Source organism: Microtus oregoni, unplaced genomic scaffold (assembly GCF_018167655.1).
Source record: "Microtus oregoni isolate MIOR12 unplaced genomic scaffold, Mior012 000008F_ref0000371, whole genome shotgun sequence".
Lineage (NCBI taxonomy): Eukaryota > Metazoa > Chordata > Mammalia > Rodentia > Cricetidae > Microtus > Microtus oregoni.
The window spans coordinates 10,280,998-10,304,459 of NW_024543067.1; the positions used below are offsets into that span (position 1 = coordinate 10,280,998).

General features: G+C 38.7%; 1 protein-coding gene across 3 annotated transcripts in view; it reads right to left on the reverse strand.

The window, feature by feature from the left end:
- Positions 1 to 23,462, reverse strand: part of Atp6v1h (ATPase H+ transporting V1 subunit H) — a 70,893-nt gene that overhangs the window by 12,310 nt on the left and 35,121 nt on the right. For all 3 annotated transcript variants that reach the window (XM_041657757.1, XM_041657755.1, XM_041657756.1), the window contains 4 exons: positions 21,892 to 22,070; positions 19,187 to 19,312; positions 11,087 to 11,188; positions 7,753 to 7,866 (listed from right to left, as the gene is read on the reverse strand). In XM_041657757.1, coding sequence (XP_041513691.1) covers positions 7,753 to 7,866; positions 11,087 to 11,188; positions 19,187 to 19,312; positions 21,892 to 22,070 — 521 coding nt within the window. The remainder of the gene's footprint in view (positions 1 to 7,752; positions 7,867 to 11,086; positions 11,189 to 19,186; positions 19,313 to 21,891; positions 22,071 to 23,462) is intronic.

Here is a 23,462-nt window from a genome sequence, read left to right on the forward strand (position 1 = left end):
TGTTGGAGACAGGAGGATCAGGAGTTCAAAGCCATCCTTGCTATATACTAAGCTCAAGGCCAGCCTGGAATACATAAGAATCTGTCTTAAAACACAAGGAAAAAAGAACAAAGGAAACCAAGTAAAAAACATGCCAACAAAATGCAATGTATGATTCTGGACTACATAAAAAAAAATACTTTCCAGCACATAGCAGACCAGGGAATTTTAATGTAATCTACATGTTACATCACCACGTCACAGCATGAAAGAGACTGAGTATTCCAACCTTGAGTGTTTAGGGCTGGCAGATCATCCTGAGGTGTGATCACATTTGAGGTGTGCTACTCTCAAATGCTTCTGGAAGAAAAAGGACACAAATATATTCAAATAGCTACTGCTGGGGGCTCCAGATGAAAGGACTATTCCCACTGAAATTATTTCCAGTTAAGAAGCTTTTCTCCGTTATACTTTCCTTGCCATTGTAATTAAGAGCATGGAGCTCCCCCATGCTGCTGAGAGCAGGCATGCCGCAGGACCGACCCTGGGTCTTCCAAGAGCTCACTGAACCAACTGTAGGAGCTCAAGATCTGACACCCCAAGCTCATCACATGGAAAAGGGAAATCTCTCACTTATTAAAAATACAGTGCCATTCAGATGACTGTAATTACATTTAATCTTTCTGATGTCATATGTGGCCCTTAGTTGGGAGTTTTGCTGTGGTGACACTCCTGTGACTTACGTACCACAGACTCAGAGAGGGCCTCCACCTGACAGTTTACTTATACTCTGCCTCACCCCTCCCATTCATGCCCTAACCCACAGGACTTGACCCAAGCACTGCCTCCTTCAGCTTGATTCTAATGCTGCTATGATACCTGCACATCTGTCACAGCATCATGGCACTGCCTTGTGTGCCTTTTATGTTCTACTGCATATTTCTCTGCATTTGCTGCATCACCTAACAAACATCTCTGCCCATATCTAAAATAAAGAACCAATCAGAGGTCAAAGTAAATTCTCCCTCAGTTCTTTAACTGAGAAAGGAAAACTGAATACAAATGGATAGAATGGTATGCAAACTAAACACTAAAATGTTGTTTCATAAGACATTTACAGGATATTTAGCAAAGGGAGGGCTGTCATTGAATAGCTGGCATTTCTGACATGTGTCTTCTCTTTGTTTACGCCTATACAGAAAGTGAGTAAGACACATGGGATTTCCAATGGCCCAAGCAGGAAATGCGGGCAGCTATCATTCCCGCCCAAGTATAGAACCCAGGATTCTGCTTATACTCCACAAGTGCTCTGCTCCTGACCACATCCCAAGCTCTGGTACAGCCTGTACAATCTGGGTAAGCTGGATCTTCTTTCATGAAAATCTCTGGCCCTCATGGTAACACTTGCATCATTTTACTAAATTCGTCTTTTCAAATATTAAGGGCAGATATTAAACTATTTCAAATAAGTAAATGTGGAGATTTTTAGATACTAAAACAGATACTATATCACTGCATAATTTCTTTAAAATATAATTTAAAAAATTATATTAAATATTTATAACAAAAAGTACCTTCCTTATGATGGCTCATTTGTATCTATATTTTGGCCAACCCAGATTTTAAATGGTTGCAAAAAAAAATTCTGTTGTTTTATGTTATCTTTTAACCCCTCAAGATGTAATAATATCTGTGTGACATATAATAAGAAAACAATTCTAAATGTAGGTTTGCTATTTAGCTAATTTTAGCATATTCTTTAACTGGACATTGCATGCATATACACATACAACATTCATGAATGAACTATGCCAAGTGATCACACAGATATACTACTATACCCATAAAGGAACAAACAGCACTGAAAAGCAAAACAAGTTGTTTCTCTCGCCGTCTTCATACTAGACGAGCCTTTTCTTTTGCCTAAATTTTACTACTTCTTCCAAACACAGATACAAAATCTACTAAGAAGTTGATCTTAATCAAAACATGAGCCAGACCTTACATTCCTTAGTTGCAAGGACCAATAAGTAAAATGCATATTCAAATTTGTGTTTAATTATAAACTTAGGTCCTTATGTGTATGTGACAAGCACTACCAATTAAACCACCTCTCTAGTCCTATATTTACTTTAAATATAGGCATGCATTTTGTTTATTTTGTTTTTTGTTTTTCAAGATCAGGTTTCTCTGTAGCTTTGGAGCCTGTCCTGGAACGAGCTCTTGCAGACCAGGCTAGCCTTGAACTCACAGAGATCCACCTGCCTCTGCCTCTGCCTCTTGAGTGCTGGGAGTAAAGGTCTGTACTGCCACTGCCCAGCTAGTTATGCATTTTTAAAACCACAAAATACATGATACTCAAGACATTTCAAAGGTTCCACCACTGAAAATCTCATAAAGATCACATAAAAAATTCTAGGGACCCCAAAAGAGACCATAATAGGGTTTTTTGTTTGTTTATTTTGTTTTATTTTTATTTTTAATTTTTGGTTTTTCAAGACAGGGATTCTCTGTAGTTTTGGAGCCTGTCCAGGAACTAGCCCTTGTAGACCAGGCTGGCCTCGAACTTAGAGATTCGCCTGCCTCTGCCTTACGAGTGCTGGGATTAAAGGCAAGTACCATTACCGCCTGGCTGAGACCATAGTTTTTAAATTAATTCCAAAATATAAGTGTCCCAGTAAGCCATATGGATGTGTTGGAAAAAAGAAGTTTCCAGAAGTGGGAAGGAGGTAAGAAGGGAGAATGCAAAGATGAATACGATCAAAATATATTATATACATATATCAAATTGTCAAAGAATAAAAATTTATTTCTAAAAATATGCTATGGAATCCTTTGGCAATGTGATTATTAATGTTTATACATCCAAGGGCTTTTCCCCTTTCAGTTCATATGCATTTTAACCATCATCTTTATAGCTATCCACTCACATAATAACTAAAATATGCTAGGTCAACATAACCATAGGAGAACAAAGCACTTGGCTTGGTAAATTTGCTGTATTAATTTTCATATATATATATATATATATATATATATATATATATATAAGAGATCTACAGAGGGAAACACTCAGAATTTATTCTGCTTGAGAAAATGCTAGAAGATAATCTAGAAATACAAACAAAATTCTACAGGAGATCCTCTACCTACAAAATTCAGTGTTTCTTTTCTGAAGTCCTGAGCTGTCCATTTGCACACACTGTTGCTTCTGTATTAGAGGATTACATTTAAAATCGTTCTGTAGGAGAAAAATGATGACATTTTATGATGTTAAACTGGAAGTATGAACAACAGTACATACTAACGTTCTCTAGAATCAATGTTCATTCTTTACCTATTTTTCTGATCTACGAGACTCACCACTACTGACAAAAACCAAGTGTGCATCAAGAATGTGACTGTGGAGGAGGTTCTGAGGGGCTGGTGTCAGGAAAGGACCGCCTGCACCAAACCTCCTGTGCTGAGGGGCTCCCATGTGTATCTTCTTCCCTTAGCCAAAGGCATTATCCTCCCTACTCCCCATGTACACTTGGGTATCTTGTAATACATCATTCCATCCCACAGAGATGCCAAATGGAAGGGAAAAAATTAACTTTTCTAAGACTTTCAAAGAGGTCATTTCAAAATCAATCAAAACATTAAAAAAAAATTGAGTTTTTCACATGATGCTTAATTCTATATTCCATGTTATATACAATCAAATCTGAAACCACATTAATAAGAAACTTAAAATATTTAACTTCTTAAAATGGACTCTAAATCAAGATTCATAGCTGTTTTATCCCATGATTTTATAAATATCTAATTTACACTTTAAAAGCACGTTTGAAATGATACTTTAAAAATTTTAATTTATTACAGAAGCAAATTTTTTACTTGGTGTAAATGGAAACAAATTTCCAGAGAACTTCACAATATGCCATTAATAAACATATGTAAAACACCAGAGCCTATTTTAGTTTAAAAAAGAAAACAAAAAAGGAAGAAAGACAGGCAGACAGACACAAACAAAACACTCCCACAAAAATAAATAAATGAAAGAAAGAAAGAAAGAAAGAAAGAAAGAAAGAAAGAAAGAACCAACCTACCAGGCAAGACAGCTGAAACCTACAACCCCAGCACTTGGGAGTGGAACCAGATAGCACTAAGTTCATGGCCAGTCAGGACCCTATCTGAGGTAACAGAGTGAAATCCTGTCTCCAAAAGCAAAACAAAGAAACCTCCAGCAACCGCACCCCCATCTTAGGTAAATAGAAAGGCAGTCTGTACCAGCAATTATAACTACGCTGCCTATAGACACTAAACCAAGACATGTATCCAGACTGCTCTTCCACTGGAGAAAGTCTTTGCAGAAGCTTACTTTCCATAGGCCCCTCTAGTCTACATTAATTTGACAAAGAAATAAACTGCCATTACTTAAAGTAATTTTTATTCTTCAGTACAGACATCCATGAAAATGTAAAAGCTCAGCTGAGCAGTGGTGGCACATGCCTTTGATTCCTGCACTTGGGAGGCAGAGGCAGGTGGATCTCTGCGAGTTCAAGGCCAGCCTGGTCTACAGAGTGAGTGCCAGGACAGTCAGGACTGTTACACAGAAAAACCCTGTCTCGGAAACAAAAGCTGCATAAAAATGTAAAGGTCACAATTGAATTCTAATCTTCCTATAAAAAAAATCTTTTTATAAAGAAAGTACTGAAAGTACAAGTCATCAGTATGAAAATAGACAGGATATTCTAACCAGTTAGTGAATAAGACACAAACCAGTGTCTGTCTATACATAGAGTCACAAACAGAAATCAGGCATGTACAACATACCATGCGCAAGGAGGAATGTAGACGGAGACTGCTCGTTCATCTCCCAGACCCAAATAATCACACAGAAACTATATTAATTGCAACACTGTTTGGCTGATAGCTCAGGCATCTTCCTAGCTAGCTCCTACATCTCAAATTAACCCATTTCTATTAAACTATGTAACGCCATGAGGCTATGGCTTACCAGTAATGTTCTGGCCCCTTTCTACTACAGCAGATACATGGTGTCTCGTTGACTCTACCTTCTCTCTCTCTCTCTCTCTCTCTGTTTCTCTCTGTCTCTCTCTCTCGCGCGCGCGCGCACACGAGTGTGTGTGTGTGTGTGAATGTATATGTATATTTGTATTTCCCACTTGGCTTTATTCTGCTAAGTCACTGGCCCAAACAGCTTTATTCATTAACTATTAAAAGCAACACATATACAAAAGGACATCCTATATTGGGGGGAGGGAATTTTCAATGTATGGTGTTTTAACTGAACTCCTCATGAAAAATTTTTCTCTACTGGCAAAGGATAAAGTCAGTATTCTGTTGTATATACTTTTTTCTCATGTCAAGAATAAACATTTAAACAAACAGCCCCCCTCCCTCAAAGAACAAGAAAAGAAAAACATTATGCCTGAGGACATTTAATAGGAGGACAATTAAAGTAATTTTTTAATTACTAAAACAAGAATTATACTATGGCATCTATAGTTTGGTTTTGTTTTTGCTTTTTTGTTTTTTTTTTTAAGGGGAGAAATTAAAACTTATTTTTACAAAAACTTTAGAAAAACATCTATGAAATAAATATAAGTTACAATAGCCTCCAACTATATTAAATGTGAACATTAATCAAAATAACTGACATATAAACTAGCCACAAAATATTAAATTCCCAAATTACTGATTTATATTGAAAAACCTAACTCACAAAACAGTAACACAAAGATAGGAATCCGTGAAACGCAGTCACAGACACTCTACCCACTGAGTTGATCTGGAAAGCTCTATACTTTGCTCATGTTCTTGCACAACAGAAAGGAAAAAGAGAAACACTTCAGTCCACCACATACTGCTATCAGCAGTCTAATAACTAAACTAACCCAAACAACCTTCTTGTTTTCAGACTTAATCCAATAATGAGATCCATTGTGCAAAAAGGAGCCTATAAGATTTTTTTTCTTTTTTGAAATACAAACCCAACCTTGCCATTCCACAATTAAAACAAAACACAAAAAAACTTTAAATGAGGCCAGGTGTGGTAAAACATGCCATTAACCCAAGCACTTGTGCAGCAGAGGCAGGTAGATCTCTCTAAAGTCAAAGCCAGCCTGATTTACAAAATGAGGGATACTTAACGAGACCTGCTGCAAAAACCAAACAGGCTGGAGAGAAGGCTCCCCAGTGGAAGAGTACTGGCTCCACTTCCAGATGACCAAAGATGGGTTCGTAGGACCCACATGGCAGCTCACAACCCATGGTAGCTCCAGGTCAAGGGATCTGACACCCTCTGTGGGCATTGCACGCACATATATGCAGGAAAAACTCATATACGTTAAATAAATAAATCTTTAAAGAAAAATCTTTTCCATGGTTTTCAATTCTTGTATGCCTCAAACATGAGCATACAATACAAGATGCCTGGCAACTGTACCCAAAGGTGTCCTCTCACTGGTGCTCACTCTGTACCTTCAAGTTAAATCTTTAGCCTTAGTAAAAACTTCTAACCACCTCTTTTCTATTGTGGGAGCTCCCTGTGCCCTAAAGAGTACTTCCAACGCCAAGTCTCTCCCTGCAATACCTCAGTACCATCCAGGTCCTGAAACCTTTTCCCATGCATTACTTTAAACAAGCAATGCCCAGTACTGCTTCCTGTACTTCCTGTCTCGTTCCTTATACCTGAAACACTAATTAACTGCAATAATCAGGTTGCATACCTGGCTCCTTACCCACTATTAACTCAGCATAACTATCTGAGCTATGAATCTGGCCTATTCAAAGAAGCGTACCCAACTGCTCTATGTAAAACTGCACCCAATTCTAGTCTACCTTCAGCCCAGCACTTAACAGGGACAACACAAACACTCAAACACTGCTGTAAACATGCACAGATGTCAGTGTTTATGGGAAAGCTGCTTACTGGCAGGACTGTCAAATTTAATATACGAGGTCATAGCAGCACAACTAGATACTCTATTGTACAGTATGTGACTGACCTGTCCTAATGTACCATTAATTCTTTCTGTTGGAAATACTGATCACATTTCTGTCAGTTATATGAGATTTATATTTATTACCTATTCTTTTAACAAAAATAGTCTCGACCTAGAATACTCTTCAGTATGATATAACTACATGATCTATTACAAAGGTCAAACAGCCAACAAACAGCTAAACTAGCTGTTCCAAAAGGGAACCATCACTTGTTCTAGCTAGTACACCACGGGCTCACCATTATGTTCAGTCTTTAGAGGGACTACAAAAAGATCAATAATCTCAGTTTTAAAAATAAAAAGACAGGAAAAAAAATATGACTCTGGCTACTTCAAAAACAAAACACTGTAATGAATGAACTGTGACCATGGAACTTGAGTCAGTCAATAAGCTTCCGGTGTCTTCCTGTGAACTGGTACAAGGAAGTCTAGCTAACCTTACACGTTGGATACCTTGCAGAGCTGACCAGGAATCTGCAGTCTAGTTGTGTCCACTCAACACCATGGATCCTACACTTGTTTTTGTCACAAAGACCATTTCAGTTACACCTGAATCAATTTTTGGCATCAGTAGTTTGAATCTTCCTTAATGCAGTTCATCTCTTTAAAATTATTGAGTCTTTGCTCTATATTAGCAACATGTGCAAAAAGTTTTATCTAAAATCACCAATAATTCACTGGCATAATTGCATAAGAGCTCATAGGATAAATGTGAGAGCTAGCAGAGCAATGCCCACATGAGACAGATGCCAAAACATACCAGTTGTGCACCATGAGCTTCTGCACGGCCAGCAGGGCATTGTAGCGGACCTGCTGGTCTTCGTGGTGCATGTGGTTCATCACCAGCTGCTTTCCACCAAGCTGCTCAATAACCCTGCAAAACAGAAAAGACCGTGACGATATCATTTCTTTCAAACTTATGCTGCTCGTCACAAGTGAAAAGTCCAAATATCAAAGGCCCAAAGGATATCCAAAACCAAAGTAATAGCTAACTGCAGTAAGCTAGCACTAGATCTCACATCACTCTCAATGAGTTACAGACTGTGCTGGTTGAATGAGGACAGTCTGTACAGCTGATAAAACTATTTGGGAAAGATTAAGTATGTCACTAGGGGCAACACTGAAGTTTCAAAAGATTTGTGCCATTCCCAGCGTGCTCTCCCTGCGTCCAATTTGTGCTTTGGGGATGTGAGGTCTCCCCTGTTCCTGCGGTCATGCCTTCCCTATACCATCATGGCCTCTGATTTTCTGAAACAGTGAGTCCAATTAAATGCTTTCCTGTATAAGGTCATGGTGTTTTATCACAACAGACAAGCTGTCTATGCTGCATCTGGAGGCCTTAATGAGGTCTGTTGTCCGTGATGCCACCAGGAACCTATGCTGGGGTCCATCTTCCATGGTGTGGCCATGGAGACAGACATGGTCCATGTGTACACTGGAGGCCATGGTACTATGGTCTATGCTGCCACCTGCTGTCATGGACAAGAAAGCGTCTGCTGCAGTGGTACTGAAGGCTTCTGCAACAACATCCTCCTCTACCCCCAAAACAGTCTAGAAGACAGCCCTGACAATTTGTGATACAGAAGCTGAAGTGAAGCTCTGCAGAGCTGATGGTTCCTGGCAAGGGACGAGAAAAGACTTAGTTATCTATAAGGAGCTTGCCACGGGGAGTCTGGCCAAGCTCCGATGAGTATATGGAAAAAAACAAATTGTACTTGGTATTTTTTTCTTAATTTTCTTTTTTTTTGGGGGGGGGGCATACAAGAGTGAAAGTGTGAACCTCGTAGGAAGGGGAAAAGAGTGTGTTTGAGGTGCATTATGTTTGAAATTCTCAATCAATAAAAATATTGTTAGAAAAAAATTCTGGAAAGGGAGTTGCTGCCATTTTGAACAACTACAGTGTGGAGACAAAACATATGCTTCCACTTTAAGGTGATTTTTGATAATAGATTGCTTTAAGAAAAATAAAATTAAAAGCCCCTTGCTGGCATTTAGGTTTTGAAGTTACACTAACCACTTATTTTTGTTGTGTTTGTTTGTTTCCTGAGATAGGGTTTCAGGCTGTCCTGGAACTCACTTTATAGACCAGGCTGGCCTCGAACTCACAGAGCTCTGCCTACCTCTGTGTTCCAAGTGCTGGAATTAAAGGTATGTGCCACCTCTGCCTGGCTTACACTACTCTTGAAAGGAGCCTGAAAGGATGCTCCAACTACTCAACGGACGACAATACTCCTGGGTCACTGAGTGGAGGACTAGTTGCATGCAGCAGTCACTGCTGTGTGAATGAAGGGCTCCTAATACTGAAACTGTCAGAAGCGTAAATATAACCAATCTAATATTTTAATTTCTTGATGTAATTTTGTAGGCTTTGAGCTAGAGACAGAAACCTGGGCTCTGCTAGGGGTACATGCTCTGCCACTAAACCCCACAGCCCAATGATGATCATTAAATTAGCGATTTAGGAGCAACAACTGCCTGCTATGCTTTCTATATAAATTCACATAACAGGCTACTGATTTAAAAGTGTGTCTTTAACCACAAAAGCAGCTCTGAAAATAACAAACATACAACATATCGAGGATACCAAGAAAAAGGGACCTCTAAATCAACATGATCAAAGCTCATATGAACTCACAAGACCAAGGAAGCATGCACAGGGCCTGCATGCGTCTGTACGAGGTCCTTTGTGTACATATGATGGCTTCTGTTTAGTGTTTTTATGAGATTCCTTAATGTGTCAATGAGTGAGTCTTGTTCCTGTGCCTTCTCTTGGGCTTTCTACCTTCTGTTTGCTTGTGCTGTCCAATTCCAACACGTTAGTTTCTGCTTTATCTTATTTTATTTTATTTTATTATTATCCTTTAGAAAGATTCCTAATGAGAGAAAAGGAGTGGATCCAGAGGGGAGAAAAAGTGAGGAAGAACTGGAAGAAATGCAGGCACAGGAAACTGTTATCAGGTATATTTTGTGAAAAAATAATCAATTTTCAATAAAATGGAAAAAGCTTAAGGAAAATATCAACTATAAAACAAGAGTAAATAGCACACTCCATGTTGGTGCCTGAAACAGTGACGGCTGTTTGAAGGGTTGGGACATTAGACTGATTCCCTCCCTCTCTCCTTCCTTTTGTTTATTTCTGAATTGGGACTCTCAAAATTTCAATGTCTTTTCTGGGATTCTTTTCACTGAGCCAGCAGAAAATGCCCACTGCTTGTCTTTTATGAGTATCAAATACATGAGAAAGCATTATCTTTGGTAATGACTCCTGTCATTTTATGAGATGCCTTATCTTAGCAGTTGTGATTACCTTAATAAATTAAGCCTATCATCCAAATGTCATAATCAAATGTGAGATAGCAAAGCAACTTTCTAAGATTGCAGTGAAATGGATAGAATATGAAACATTATTCTACATTTTAAAAGATTATTTGCTAACAAAACAATGAAGACAAGAGAGAAAAGATACAGAAGCTCCATCTGACATAAGGAACTGATTGCTCTGTGTTGCTGAATGCAAATAGAAAGCTAGAGAACTTTCTGCTGACATTCTATACCAGGGGCATTCCATGCTTCTGCTTCTGTTCTGGAAACATACTAGTCTACTCTGTGCCTAACAAGGTACTGAAAGCTTTCAGACTACTCTGTCAAATAAACATATCCATTGTTGTCAATGTGGCTAAGCACATTTAATTGTATAACCACATCTCAACATTTTGATATTCAAATTATATTATTATACATCTATAACTTTTCCTTACAGACCCTGTATTTTACTTTTAAGTTTTATAACTAGTCAGTAACAACCTCTAATTCATTTCTATGATTATGAGTAGTAGGGAAAAACAATGTTCATAAAATGGCTATAGAATTAACATTTGCAAACAAAGGAAACTTTTAATGAGAAATTTCTAATACTCTCTACTGACAATCACATATAAGTATTACTGCAAGTGTATTTATATTTTTATAGAGCTCAGTTTTAACTGAGTTTGTTTACTTCATTAGTTTCTCTACCGATCTACTCTAACTTGGAAAAGAACTTTGAATTGCTTCAAAAGATCAAAAGAAAACACAGGTTTGTCTTTCTTTTTTACCGTTTGCCCCGAGGATAATGCCGAACATATTCTCCAACATCATGAGCAGCAACAGCTAAGACTTGTGGATCATCTGATACCTCCAAAAGTTTTGTCAAGATTCTGAAATAAAATGTAATCCAGAAATATCAGGCTGTGTATTTTTCTACAGAGTACAATATAACACAGGTATAATACTGATATCTCACTCAAGGCAGATTCTAGGATTTTACCATAATGTCTATATCAGCGCTTTTCAAACCTTTGTATGTATACGCAGGCTACCCACAGCTTATAAGCAAAACCATTTACATACAAGTCACCAAACATAACATGAGACTAGACAGGTGACAGGCCTAGGGGAAGAAAACCTACTACTAGTTTTAACTCTGCTAAGGGAGCATGGCAATAAAATCATTCCTAATAACATGCTGCTATACTCATAAATCAATGCCTTGCTCAACTCACATCAGAGAAGTTTCTTGTAGCGGTAGACAGAAATTAATACAGAGACCCACAACTGGACAGTGTGCAGAGATTGAGAGATTTTGGAGCATTCAGTCCTAAGTGGGATCTCTTTAACAAACCTCTCCCCTCAAGACTCAGGAATCTATGAGGAAGAAGAGATGGAAAGATGGGAAGAAACAGGTGATATAACTACAAGGAAAACTGTGTCCTCCAGACACAGCAGGACTGAAAGACTATAGTAACTTAAGACCCGCACAGGTACGAGCCAGATAAGGTATCAGCAATGAGAGGTGAGTGCAGACAAGGAGTTCCACCCCTAACCAAGAAGCTATCTGCAACTGTTACCTCCTGGCAAAGGGAAAATCAGTTTTTTCCCCAACATGTTCTAGGTCAAGATCTTTATCACAGTAATAGAACCTAAGACACACAGAGAGAGACAGAGAGAGAGAGAGAGAGAGACAGAGAGAGACAGAGAGAGACAGAGAGAGACAGACAGAGAAATTTTTAAAGTCTTCTCATTTTTTTAAAAAGATGCTCAGGTGTCATTTAAAGGAGGGCTCAAGAAATGACTAGATGGGAGAGATGATCCTCCCTCCCCAGGGAAGAGCACACCAATTGGTTGTTCAATGCCAAACAGTCAGCTCTGAAAACAAACATGCAAGTAACATGATAAAGACTGAACAGGTTATACTTAGGAATATATATATCTATATACTTATATGCATGCATAACAATTAGTTTAAAAGAGGCCATGAATTTGAAGGAGTATATGAGAGGATTTGGAGGGGGGAGTAGAGATATGTACTCATATCACAATCCCAAAAAATAAAATAACTTTTTTTTAAAAAGAGACGAATCAGTGGTTAAGAGGATTTACTGTTTTTGCAGAGGGCTGGGGTTTGGTTCCCAGCACCCACCCACACAATGACTCACAAATAACTCTAGTTTCATCTGACACCTAACCTCCACAGGTTCCTGCATGCACATGGTTACACAAGCATACAATCAGGCACATAAACATACAAATAAAATGAATAAATTTTTTTGTTTTGTTTTGTTTTTCATTGAAAAAAAAAATTCCGCCTCCTCCCAGCCTCCCATTTCCCTCCCCCTCCTCTCCCCTCCTCCCACTCCTCTCCCCCTCCCTCTCCAGTCTGAAGAGCAGTCAGGGTTCCCTGCCCTGTGGAAAGTCCAAAGTCCTCCCCCCTCCATCCTGGTCTAGGAAGGTGAACATCCAAATTGGCTAGGCTCCCACAAAGCCAGAACATGAAGTAGGACCAAAACCCAGTGCCATTGTCCTTGGCTTCTCATCAGCCCTCATTGTCCGTCATGTTTAGAGAGTCCGGTTTTATCCCATGCTTTTTCAGTCACAGTCCAGTTGGGCTTGGTGAGCTCCCAATAGATCAGCCCCACTGTCTCCGTGGGTGGGTGCACCCCTTGTGGTCCTGACTTCTTTGCTCATGTTCTCCCTCCTTCTGCTCCTCACCAGGACCAGGTGAACAATCTAAATAGACCTGTTAGTCGCGAAGAATTAGAAGCTGTTATCAAAAACCTCCCTACCAAAAAAAGCCCAGGACCAGATGGTTTCAATGCGGAATTTTACCAGAACTTCCAAGAAGACATAATACCTATACTCCTTAATGTATTTCACAATATAGAAACAGAAGAGTCATTGCCAAATTCCTTTTATGAAGCTACAGTTACTCTGATACCAAAACGACACAAAGACTCAACCAAGAAAGAGCCAATCTCACTCACGAACATCGACGCAAAAATCCTCAACAAAATACTAGCAAACCGTATCCAAGAACACATTAGAAAAATTATCCATTATGATCAAGTAGGCTTCATCCCAGAGATGTAGGGCTGGTTCATCATACGAAAATCTATCAATGTAATCCATCATATAAATAAACTGAAAGAAAAAAACCATATGGTCATTTCATTAGATGCTGAAAAAGCTTTTGACAAAATTCAACATCCCTTTATGATAAAAGTCTTGGAGAGATTAGGGATACAAGGGTCATACCTAAATATAATAAAAGCTATTTACAGCAAACCGACAGCTAACATCAAACTAAACGGAGAGAAACTCAAAGCCATCCCACTTAACTCAGGAACACGACAAGGCTGTCCACTCTTCTCCATACCTCTTCAATATAGTGCTTGAAGTTTTAGCAATAGCAATAAGACAACATAAGGGGATCAAGGGGATTCGAATTGGAAAGGAAGAGGTTAAACTTTCATTATTTGCAGATGATATGATAGTGTACATAAGCGACCCCAAAAACTCCACCAAAGAACTCCTACAGCTGATAAACACCTTTAGTAATGTGGCAGGATACAAGATCAAATCCAAAAAAATCAGTCGCCCTCCTATACACAAAGGATATGGGAGCAGAGAGGGAAATCAGAGAAGCTTCACCTTTCACGATAGCCACAAACAGCATAAAATATCTTGGGGTAACTCTAACCAAGGAAGTGAAAGATCTATTTGACAAGAACTTTAAGGAATTGAAGAAAGAAATTGAAGAGGATACCAGAAAATGGAAGGATCTCCCTTACTCTTGGATTGGGAGGATCAACATAGTAAAAATGGCAATTCTACCCAAGGCAATTTATAGATTCAATGCAATCCCCATCAATGAATAAATATTTTAAAAAATAAAATATTTAATAGGAAACAAAACCATTTAGTTTTTTGATCACATATAAACCACTTGTTCACAAAATATAAGCCTTCTAAAAATGTTTACTAGGAAATTGTTATTACACTATCTTTGCTTATGTTATATACACTAAAATAAATGCTTACTTGTAATAAAACTCTTAAGTTTGCTAAAATTTTGTATGACTCTACACTAGGTGTGGTGCCAACCCTATAATCCTAGCACTTGGACGGAGAAGCCAAGATTAGGAATCCAAGAACTGTACGCCAGCCTTTTTAAAAACAAATAGCCCAAACATGTCCAAACCTATAAACGCTGTTTCATTTCTAGATGGCATTTGTCTGACATTTCCTAATATTGAAACTGCAAGTCTCCCCACAGCTCTTCTTCTGCTACCATCTCAACCTGTCAACTCCCTGAAATCTCTAAATGACAGGAAGCAAAAATGAGGACACTGTCAACCAGAGAATCATTAAGTAGTAATTCACACCTTCTATCTTCTGGATTAACTGAAATTGAGATTCCAAAATCACCAAGAAAAAAAAAGAATGAGGATCTATTACAAATGCTCATTTTCTTACTGATATAAATACATTCTTCACAACCCATTTATGATTAAATGAGACTCAGAAGTAATTGCTTCATAACATATGTTTAAAATTACAAATTATCATCTGCTGTCTGCCTCCATATATTACACAAAACAGACCTTGACAAAAACTCCTTCAATGTAAGCACATGAAAATCTAGAAAATGACAAAATATACACTCAGTTTTCCAAATATTTATATTTTGAATACTCCAAATTGTCCATGTTCTTTTTTAAATTATTTTATTTTCATTTTATGTGTTTTGCCTCCATATATTCAGCACCTTGTGCATACAGTGCCTGTGGAGGCTATAAGAGGACCTCAGAACCCCTGGAACTAGACAATTGCTAGCTGCTAACTAAAAGGAAGACTCCATGATACTGTTTCCATGAAGTCATCATCAACGATGGGGTGGGAATTCGCAGTAATGTAGCTGTTTCAGAGTCACCCACACTCCTGGAAGCCACCTCTAACCCATGTCCTGTAAGTCACCTGAAAAAACTCATCAGTTCACTTAGCTAGATTTCGGTAGACTGTACTGTGCCCTGTAACTGGAGCCCTATTTGAGGTGAATAGATGTTTGTTTGTGTCTCACCAGGAAAAGTCAGCACAACAACTCTGCACTCAACACAGAGTGTAATAAAAACTAAAGGTGAGTTTGGGAGGAGTCAAATGTGTACTGTGAAAGCAGAGAAAATAAGCATTGTAACTACTCACCCTTCCCTGAGACAAAGGTTCACCGACCATAATGAACATAGCACATTAATGTAAAATAGGAAATAAGCTGAATAAAGTGGCATATACCTGTATCCTAGCATTTGTGAGGCTAAAAGAGGCTCTCAAGTTCAAGGTACTCAGAACTATACACATATAACGGGCGCGCGTGTGTGTGTGTGTGTGTGTGTGTGTGTGTGTGTATCCTACAGAGAGAAGAGAGAGAGAGAGAGAGAGAGAGAGAGAGAAAGAGAGAGAGAATCCTACAGAGAGAGAAGAGAGAAGGGGGCAGGGAGAAGTGGAATGAAAGGGAAATTCTTGGGTACATCTTCATAACCTTCATAAATTGTTTTGTTAAGATACCAAAAGTAGAAGAAATCAAAGGGAGGGAGGGAGGAGGGGAGGGGAGAAGAAAGCTACTTGAGATAATTAACCATCAGGAAATACAACAACAAAACCCAGTGCGGTTGGGGGGGGGGGGGGTGAAAGTGGAATATCATTCATTACCTTAAGACAAAGTCAAAAGGCAGAAATCCAAACAATTATAAGTCTTAGGCTAGTGTAGAGTAGTACAGAGCTTGCCTAGTATGGATAAAGCCCTGGTTCAATCCTCAATCTTGGTTAAAAGGCACAGAAATGAGAATTATACAATCTGCACAGCCACTTTGAAAAGCAGTCTGGCAGTTCCCACAAAGAGTTAAGCCTATTTACCATATTACTCAGCATCCTAATACTAGGCTGGAATACAGATTGCATAAAAAGGAGAAAGTGGCTTGAACCCAGAACTCATGCCTCTTTGCTTCTTTGCCTGTTTTGTCTATACGCATTCCAGGTGCCTGCAGAAGCCAGAAGAGGGCAAATAATCCTCCTGGAGTTACCGATGATGCTGCTATATAGGTGCTAGGAATCAAATCTGGGTCCTCGGAAAGAGCAGCACATGCTCTTAACCACTGAGCCATCTCCAAGCTCCCAGTCCCTCCCCTTCCCCCACTCCCTGACTGCACGTGCAGTATGACTAGCTAGCTGCCTCAGGCAAAAGGAAGGACAGGCAGGAAGAGAACAGGCTGGAACATCCACTTGTACAGAGAGCATTACTGGTGGGATCACTGCTCATAGTCAAAGGGAGAAAGAATTCAACTGTCCATGAACTAGTGAGTTATAACAACAAATGGGTTTATGTGTACACTGGAGTACTGTTGATCCATATGGAGAAATGAATAAAATACTCGTAAACACTGCAATATGGATGAGCTCTGGATACCTGGTAAGGGAGAGATCCCAGTGTCAAAGGACAAAAGAACGTGAATGAGGGACAGAGAATGTACAAAGGAGGTGGAGGAAGAAAAGAAAGGGCGAGGGTGACAACAATCACAATGCACTATATACGTACAAAGTTTGTTATAAATAAATAAAAAAATTGCTTTGTTTTCAATAGAGGGTTCTCTGTGTAGCCCTAGGTGTCCTGGAACTTCTTTCACAGACTAGGCTGGTCTCGAACTCACCTGCCTCTAACTCCCAAGTGCTGGGATTAAAGGTGTGCGTCACTGCCACCCTACTAATAAAACATTTTTAAGACAAATAGATAATTACATTTATTTATAAAATTTTATAATGGGCAAATTCATAGAAATATAAAGGTTGCTGAAGGTCAAACAAATGAGTTGTATAAAGAGGTAACAGCTAAGGAGCATTGGGATTTATTTATTTATTTATTTTGGGGTTTTTCAAGGCAGGGTTTCTCTGTAGCTTTGGAGCCTGTCTCACAGAGATCTGCCTGCCTCTGCCTCCCAAGTGCTGGGATTAAAGGTATGTGCACCACTGCCTGGCAGAATTTCTTTTTTGAAGTGATGAAATGTTCCAAAATTAACAGTACTGTACAGTTGTACACAACTGTAAATACACCAAAAATCACTGAAGTATATGTTTAAAATAGATTAAGTATGTGGTACATAAATATCTCACTATAAAAGCAAGGTGTACACATTTAGTCATCTTATCATGACAAGGACAGAGCTGCAGAACCCAAAGGCAAATACTATTTTTGTTTTTTTAATTTTGTGTGCATACATGCACAGAGGCTAGAGAAGAACATGGGTGTCTTTATCACTCAGTCTCTCAGTGAAGGTGAAAGTTGCCAGTTTCTCTGGTTAGGTTAGCTGGGGGAAAGTCCTGGGGAGCCTCCTGTCTCTGTCCACCTTCCCACCCTAATCATACCACACTGAAGTTACATGTCCATGAGACCACACCCAGCTTTTTATGTAAGTGCTAGGTGGTATGGGAGGTCCTTTTGTATATGTGTTGCTTTTATTGGTTAATGAATAAAGAATCTACCTTGGCCTGTGATAGGGCAGGGAAGAGCTAGCAGGGAAAACTAAACTGAATACTGGGACAAAGAAGGCCAAGTCAAAGAGACACCATGAAGCCACCAAAGGAAAAAGACACGAGCACCAGCCGGAAGCTTGTAGGTAGGTAAAATATAAAATAATGAAAATGGGTTAATTCTAGATGTAAGAGCTAGCTAGCAATATGCTTAAATTATTGGTCAAACAGTGATTTAAACAATATAGTTTCTGAGTGATTATTTAGGGGCTGAGCAGCCAGGAACGAAAAAAAAAGCAACCTCCTACAACAGCTAGGGATCCTGATGATTGTGCAGCAAGCATCACTCTTATCTACTGAGCCACATCTCCAACCTAGGAAGTACTATTTTCAATTAGATGTCATACAAAGAAGAAAAGAGTGAATTTTGACTCCAGCTTCACAACCACAATTCAACTCCTGATAAGACTAGAGATCTAAATATAAGGTTAAACAACAAAGCCTCTACAAACAGAATAAGAAGATAGCTTCATTGTGTAGATAGCATTTAACAGGTTATTTCAATGTTGAAACTGTTACATACTTGAGATTTATTAATTGCCACAACTGACTTGGAAACACTATTTAGTAAGGCTCTTCCAAAACAGAAAGGAAGGACAGGCAGGCAAAGATCAATAATACACACCTGTAATACCAGCATGTTGGGGGCAGGCTGAGTCTGGAGGAGTGCCAGGAGTTCCAGGTCAAGCCTGGGCTACAAAGTGAGTCTCTACATCAAAAAGAAAAGCGGAAAGAGAAGGAGGTGAAAGAAAAATGAAGAAAAGAAAGAGAAAATCTTAATGGAAAAGATGGAATACAGTGAGTACGGCACTTGCCCGGTAAGTCTAGGCCTAGGTTCAATCTCAGTACCACAGAAAAAGGTCAAAATAAAAAATACAAGGATATTCTGTGCCCTTGATAGGCAAAATCTTAACCAACACATAGACAAGCACTAGCCATATATAGAAATATTAGTAGATCGAGTCTCTTAAAGTTAAAAGCTTGTGTTTACCAAGGACACAGATAAAGAGTAAAATGGAATGAAACAAAATGAGAATATTCTAAATGTATACATGGCAAACAATCATGTTCAAAATATCAAATTCCTATAAAATTTAAAAAAAAAACTCATCAAATTGGGCATGTATTTCTCCAAGAGGAGATGATACCTAGCTGATCAAAAGCCTAAAGGCATTCAACATATAATTCAGCAAGAAAACATAAACTAAAACCACAGAAGTCCTAATTCTTAGGGAATAACAAAGTCAAATGTTGATGAGGATCTGAATAACTAAAGAGCACAGCATGTGATCCCAACTTACTTCAAGAGTTCATAGTTCTTCTCATTCAACCTCACAGCATTCTCTCTCCAGAACTTCTCAGACTTGTGTACAGGACTCCATTCCAACCTTCCAGATTTAAGCTCTGAACTGTATTCATCAAATGAGCTATAAAATCATAGGGATAAATTCCAGTTTTAAGAATCTGAGAGGTATCCCAAAATTAAGCAAATTAAAATATGACTTAATTTCAAAGACTGAAGCCAGTCTTGATGACACACACCTCTAATCCCAATAGCTAGAAAGCAGGAGATAGATTTCTTTTAGTTCAAGGCCAACCTGATCTACATATCCAGTTCTAGGACAACAAAGACTACATAGTGAGACTGTCTCAAAAAAAAAAAAAGGACTAAAATAACAACTATAAAGAGTGACTGCCCTCTATGATTAACCACTACTGTAAGTTTAAACAGTTTAATCTCTAACAAATCATAAGAACTAAAATCCTACCGTGCCAAAATTGAAGTATGAAATATTAAAATCATTATTTGTTCCCAAAATCTTTACTCCAAATAAATATATGACTATGTATTCATGGGAAAAATTATAATCTCTACTATGATAATCAAAGGAGTGTAATTTGCCAGGTCAGTAGATATATTATTGTGAACATAAGTAAAAAGTAGAGACTATTAAAATAAAATAATATAACCTTCTATATCACAAAAACAAAAATCATGTGTATCCGTATAAATTTTAAGTATGACTACTAATAATATAGACATGATCTGTTGAAATAATCTTTCAAAATTAAAGAGAAAAAAATCTGAATACAGTAACAAACTCAATATATTAGAATTCAAAAATCAATAGGATATATACAGTAACCTGGTTGTTTTAAATGTGGTTTTAGTTACTGTGAATTGATCTGTCAACTTGAGATAGAGAATAAACTGAGACATACCTCTGGGCACAACTGTGGGGCTTATCTAGATTGGGTTAATTGAAGTTTGTGGTTTGAACGTGAAATGGCCCAGGGAGGCTCATCTTTTAAAACTTGGTTCCTAGATGATGGTGCTGTTTGAGATGACTGTGGAATGTTTAGGAGGTGGTGTGTCTTGTTAGAAGTGGGTCCTGTGGCTTTTCACATTCAGTTTCTTGTTCCCTCTCTGCTTTCTGAGGGCAGATGCAATATAAGCAGCCAGATTCCTGCTGCTGCCACCACACCTCCTCTATCTGTTACCATTATTTCTCATTATAGACTACATTCCTTGAGAGCTGGACGCTAACATAAATACTTTCTCCCTTAAGTTGGTACAGTCAGGGTATTTTATTATTTTATCACAGTAACAAGAAGCAATGACGACAAGGCACAAGGACTTGCCCGTTTTCAACGTCTCTAATCTCTCGGCTGGGATCCTGGATTGTGTAAGGAAGAACCTGAGCACAAGCACTCATCTTCCCTATTTCCTGACTGCAGGTGCAATATGGCAGCTGTCACAACTCCTGCCACCATGCCCTCCCACCCTAGAATAGAACGCATACACTCTGGAAAACAAACATAAACCTTTCTCCCCTCAGGGAACTTTATCACTTTATCACAGGCGCTGATGGACCAGCCTGACTACATCTTAACAGAAAGGTCAGAAGAAGTTCCTTTCTGTTTGCTCCAAGATTCAGGCTGACCATACTTTACTCTTTCTAGAAGTTGACATGTTCCCCACCCTATGGAGTTTGATTCACGCCTTGAACGCACCTTGATAAGATTTTCTGCCAAATAATTCTAAAATGTCCAGACAAGTTCCTATGTAACCAAAATCCCCCAGCTCTTGAAAACCCCCTAGCCTTCTTGGTTGGTTGGTTTGTTTGTTTGTTCTGTTTGTTGTTGTGTTATATAAGCCACACTTTTTCCTATGTCCAGAGCTATTTTTTCAAATCCTGCTTTAGGGAAATAACTGTGTCTGACAGAAAACAAAGCTTGCCTCATTTGACCAAAGAATTTGGTCTTTAATCTCATTTGGTCGGATTAACACTTTAATTCAGTGACTAACAGAATGTGAAAAATAACTAACAGAACAACTAAACAGACAGTATCAATACATGCTTGAACTTACTTTCAAATACAGCTTTAACAGATACAACCATTAATGTTGACATTATCAGAATATAGCAGGTAAGTTGACCAGAATGCCTGTTATATACTTACTTACTTAATATAGACAAGTGAGTATAAGTAAAGTAGCATTTTTCATATTCATCCTAAACATAATAATAAAAATGGATATAAGCCAGCTATATTCACCACCCAGCTAGTGTTATGTAAAGAAAATGGTGGGAATCTCTCCAAATAAGGACAACCAAATGTTCGAACCTATGGTTAACGATGTAGAATCTTTCAGTAGAAAACACAGCATATTGTAGAAAAATATGATTTTAATACTTTACAATCAATTTAAATTTACTTTATAAGTTATATAACCCACTGTGCACATCTCTAGATCTAGTTACTCAGAAGACTAAGGCAGGATCCCTTCTTTCCAAGGTCAAACGAATCTCAAAGATTCAATATGTAGCAATTTTTAAAAGAATAGTGAGGACAGGCATGATGGTACACACCTTTAATCTCAGCAGAGTTGGGAAGATCTGTGAGTTTGAGGCCAGTCTGAAATACACAGTGAGTTCCAGGACAGCCAGGGATACATGAGACCCTATCTCAAATAATGATGATAATTATGATGATAACACACCTAAGGTCCTGGACACTCTCACCAAGTTTTTCCAAAAGAAATTTGATGTCTTCACTGATATCTTCATCATCATACTTCTGCTGTTCCAAATTCTCCAACTGTTTCAGGACTTTGCACTGAATCATAGCCAAAGCATATTCTTGGCGAGTTTCTCTTTCAGTTGATTTTTCTAAGAAATTCTGAGTTGGGACAGAGACATTGATAAATTATATGATGTTTGCAGACATCCACACCTCTTTACATCTTCCTTCTGTTTCTCATTTAACCAATACTTTTTAGAGGTCACTCTATCTAGAATCCTTCTTTCCTGAATTCTTATCAGAAGCCAATTTCTGAGTATGAAATACCTCTAGTTTAAATTTGAAACGTCTTCCAAAGGTCAGTATTATAAAAGTTTAGCTGCTAGCCTACGGTGTTTTCATGACATAGTAGAACTTTTAAGAAATGCAAGAAGTCAAATTAGTCACTGTATCTACTACCCCTGAGTTCCCATGTCCTCCTCCAGGTCGACTCTAGTCAGTCCCCCTTCACCTCCTTCAACCAGCTAGATCTACCCAAGTCTAACAACCTGTGTACCAGGCTAGTGAGTCTCATGTCCCCAGCCTGTACCACAGCAACCAGTAGGCTTCCACCAGGCTGCACCCTACTTGTACCCACCACAGATCCCCTTCTGCATTGCCTCCAACCATCACACTCAGTAGTCAAGATTCCTCATTCCTCCTCCCTTGCCTGCATAGCAAAGGAGCTCTAGGCTTCAGCCAGGATCCTCCCTGCCTATCCCGCAAGCCACAGGATACCATACCATACCCAATATGTCTATTCTGCAAGATCTACCTCTCCACATTCCAAGCTTGGAACAGGAAGCACATGCCTATACCAGCCCTGTATCCTCATGTCACCTAACTTCATCCCACCCAATTCATTTCTAACCTCCAGACACAATCCACCAGAATCTCTCCTGTCCCAACCTGCTTTGTACATAAGAGATTCAGAACTAACGAAAGAGGTCCACATGCACAGTCAACTCTAAAACTATCAACAATATGTATTATAAAATTCAATAGACAGAATATCTGTCAAGTTCCTGATCTCTCCACGCTCATTGTGCTTTCTATAAACATCCACTGCTGGCGCGGAGGCAGACCACTTTCAGAAGCACTAATCAAAATGCCTTAGTCTTTCCTTGACCTCTTTCACACCGGTGCCCTAATAAGCAAGCCAAAAATTTCATGAGAGAGACACTGGGAGAGTTTCTGGGGGGGGGGGGGGAATAGACCTGAGAATTTTTATGTAAAAATTTGGTAATTTTTGTTATGCTTTCCTGATGAAAATCATAAAAAAATATAATTTGCTTTATAATCTAACATAAAATGCAGGCTCTTGTCTAAGTAAATCCAAAGTGGGATAAAACAAGAGACAGAAAAACTCTAGACAGCAAAGCTGACAGCATATGCTTTAGTCACTGTCTTCAAACATGCTAATTAACTTTAAAAACTGAAAATTAAAAATGCAATTATAAAGCCGGGCAGTGGTGGCGCACGCCTTTAATCCCAGCACTCGGGAGGCAGAGG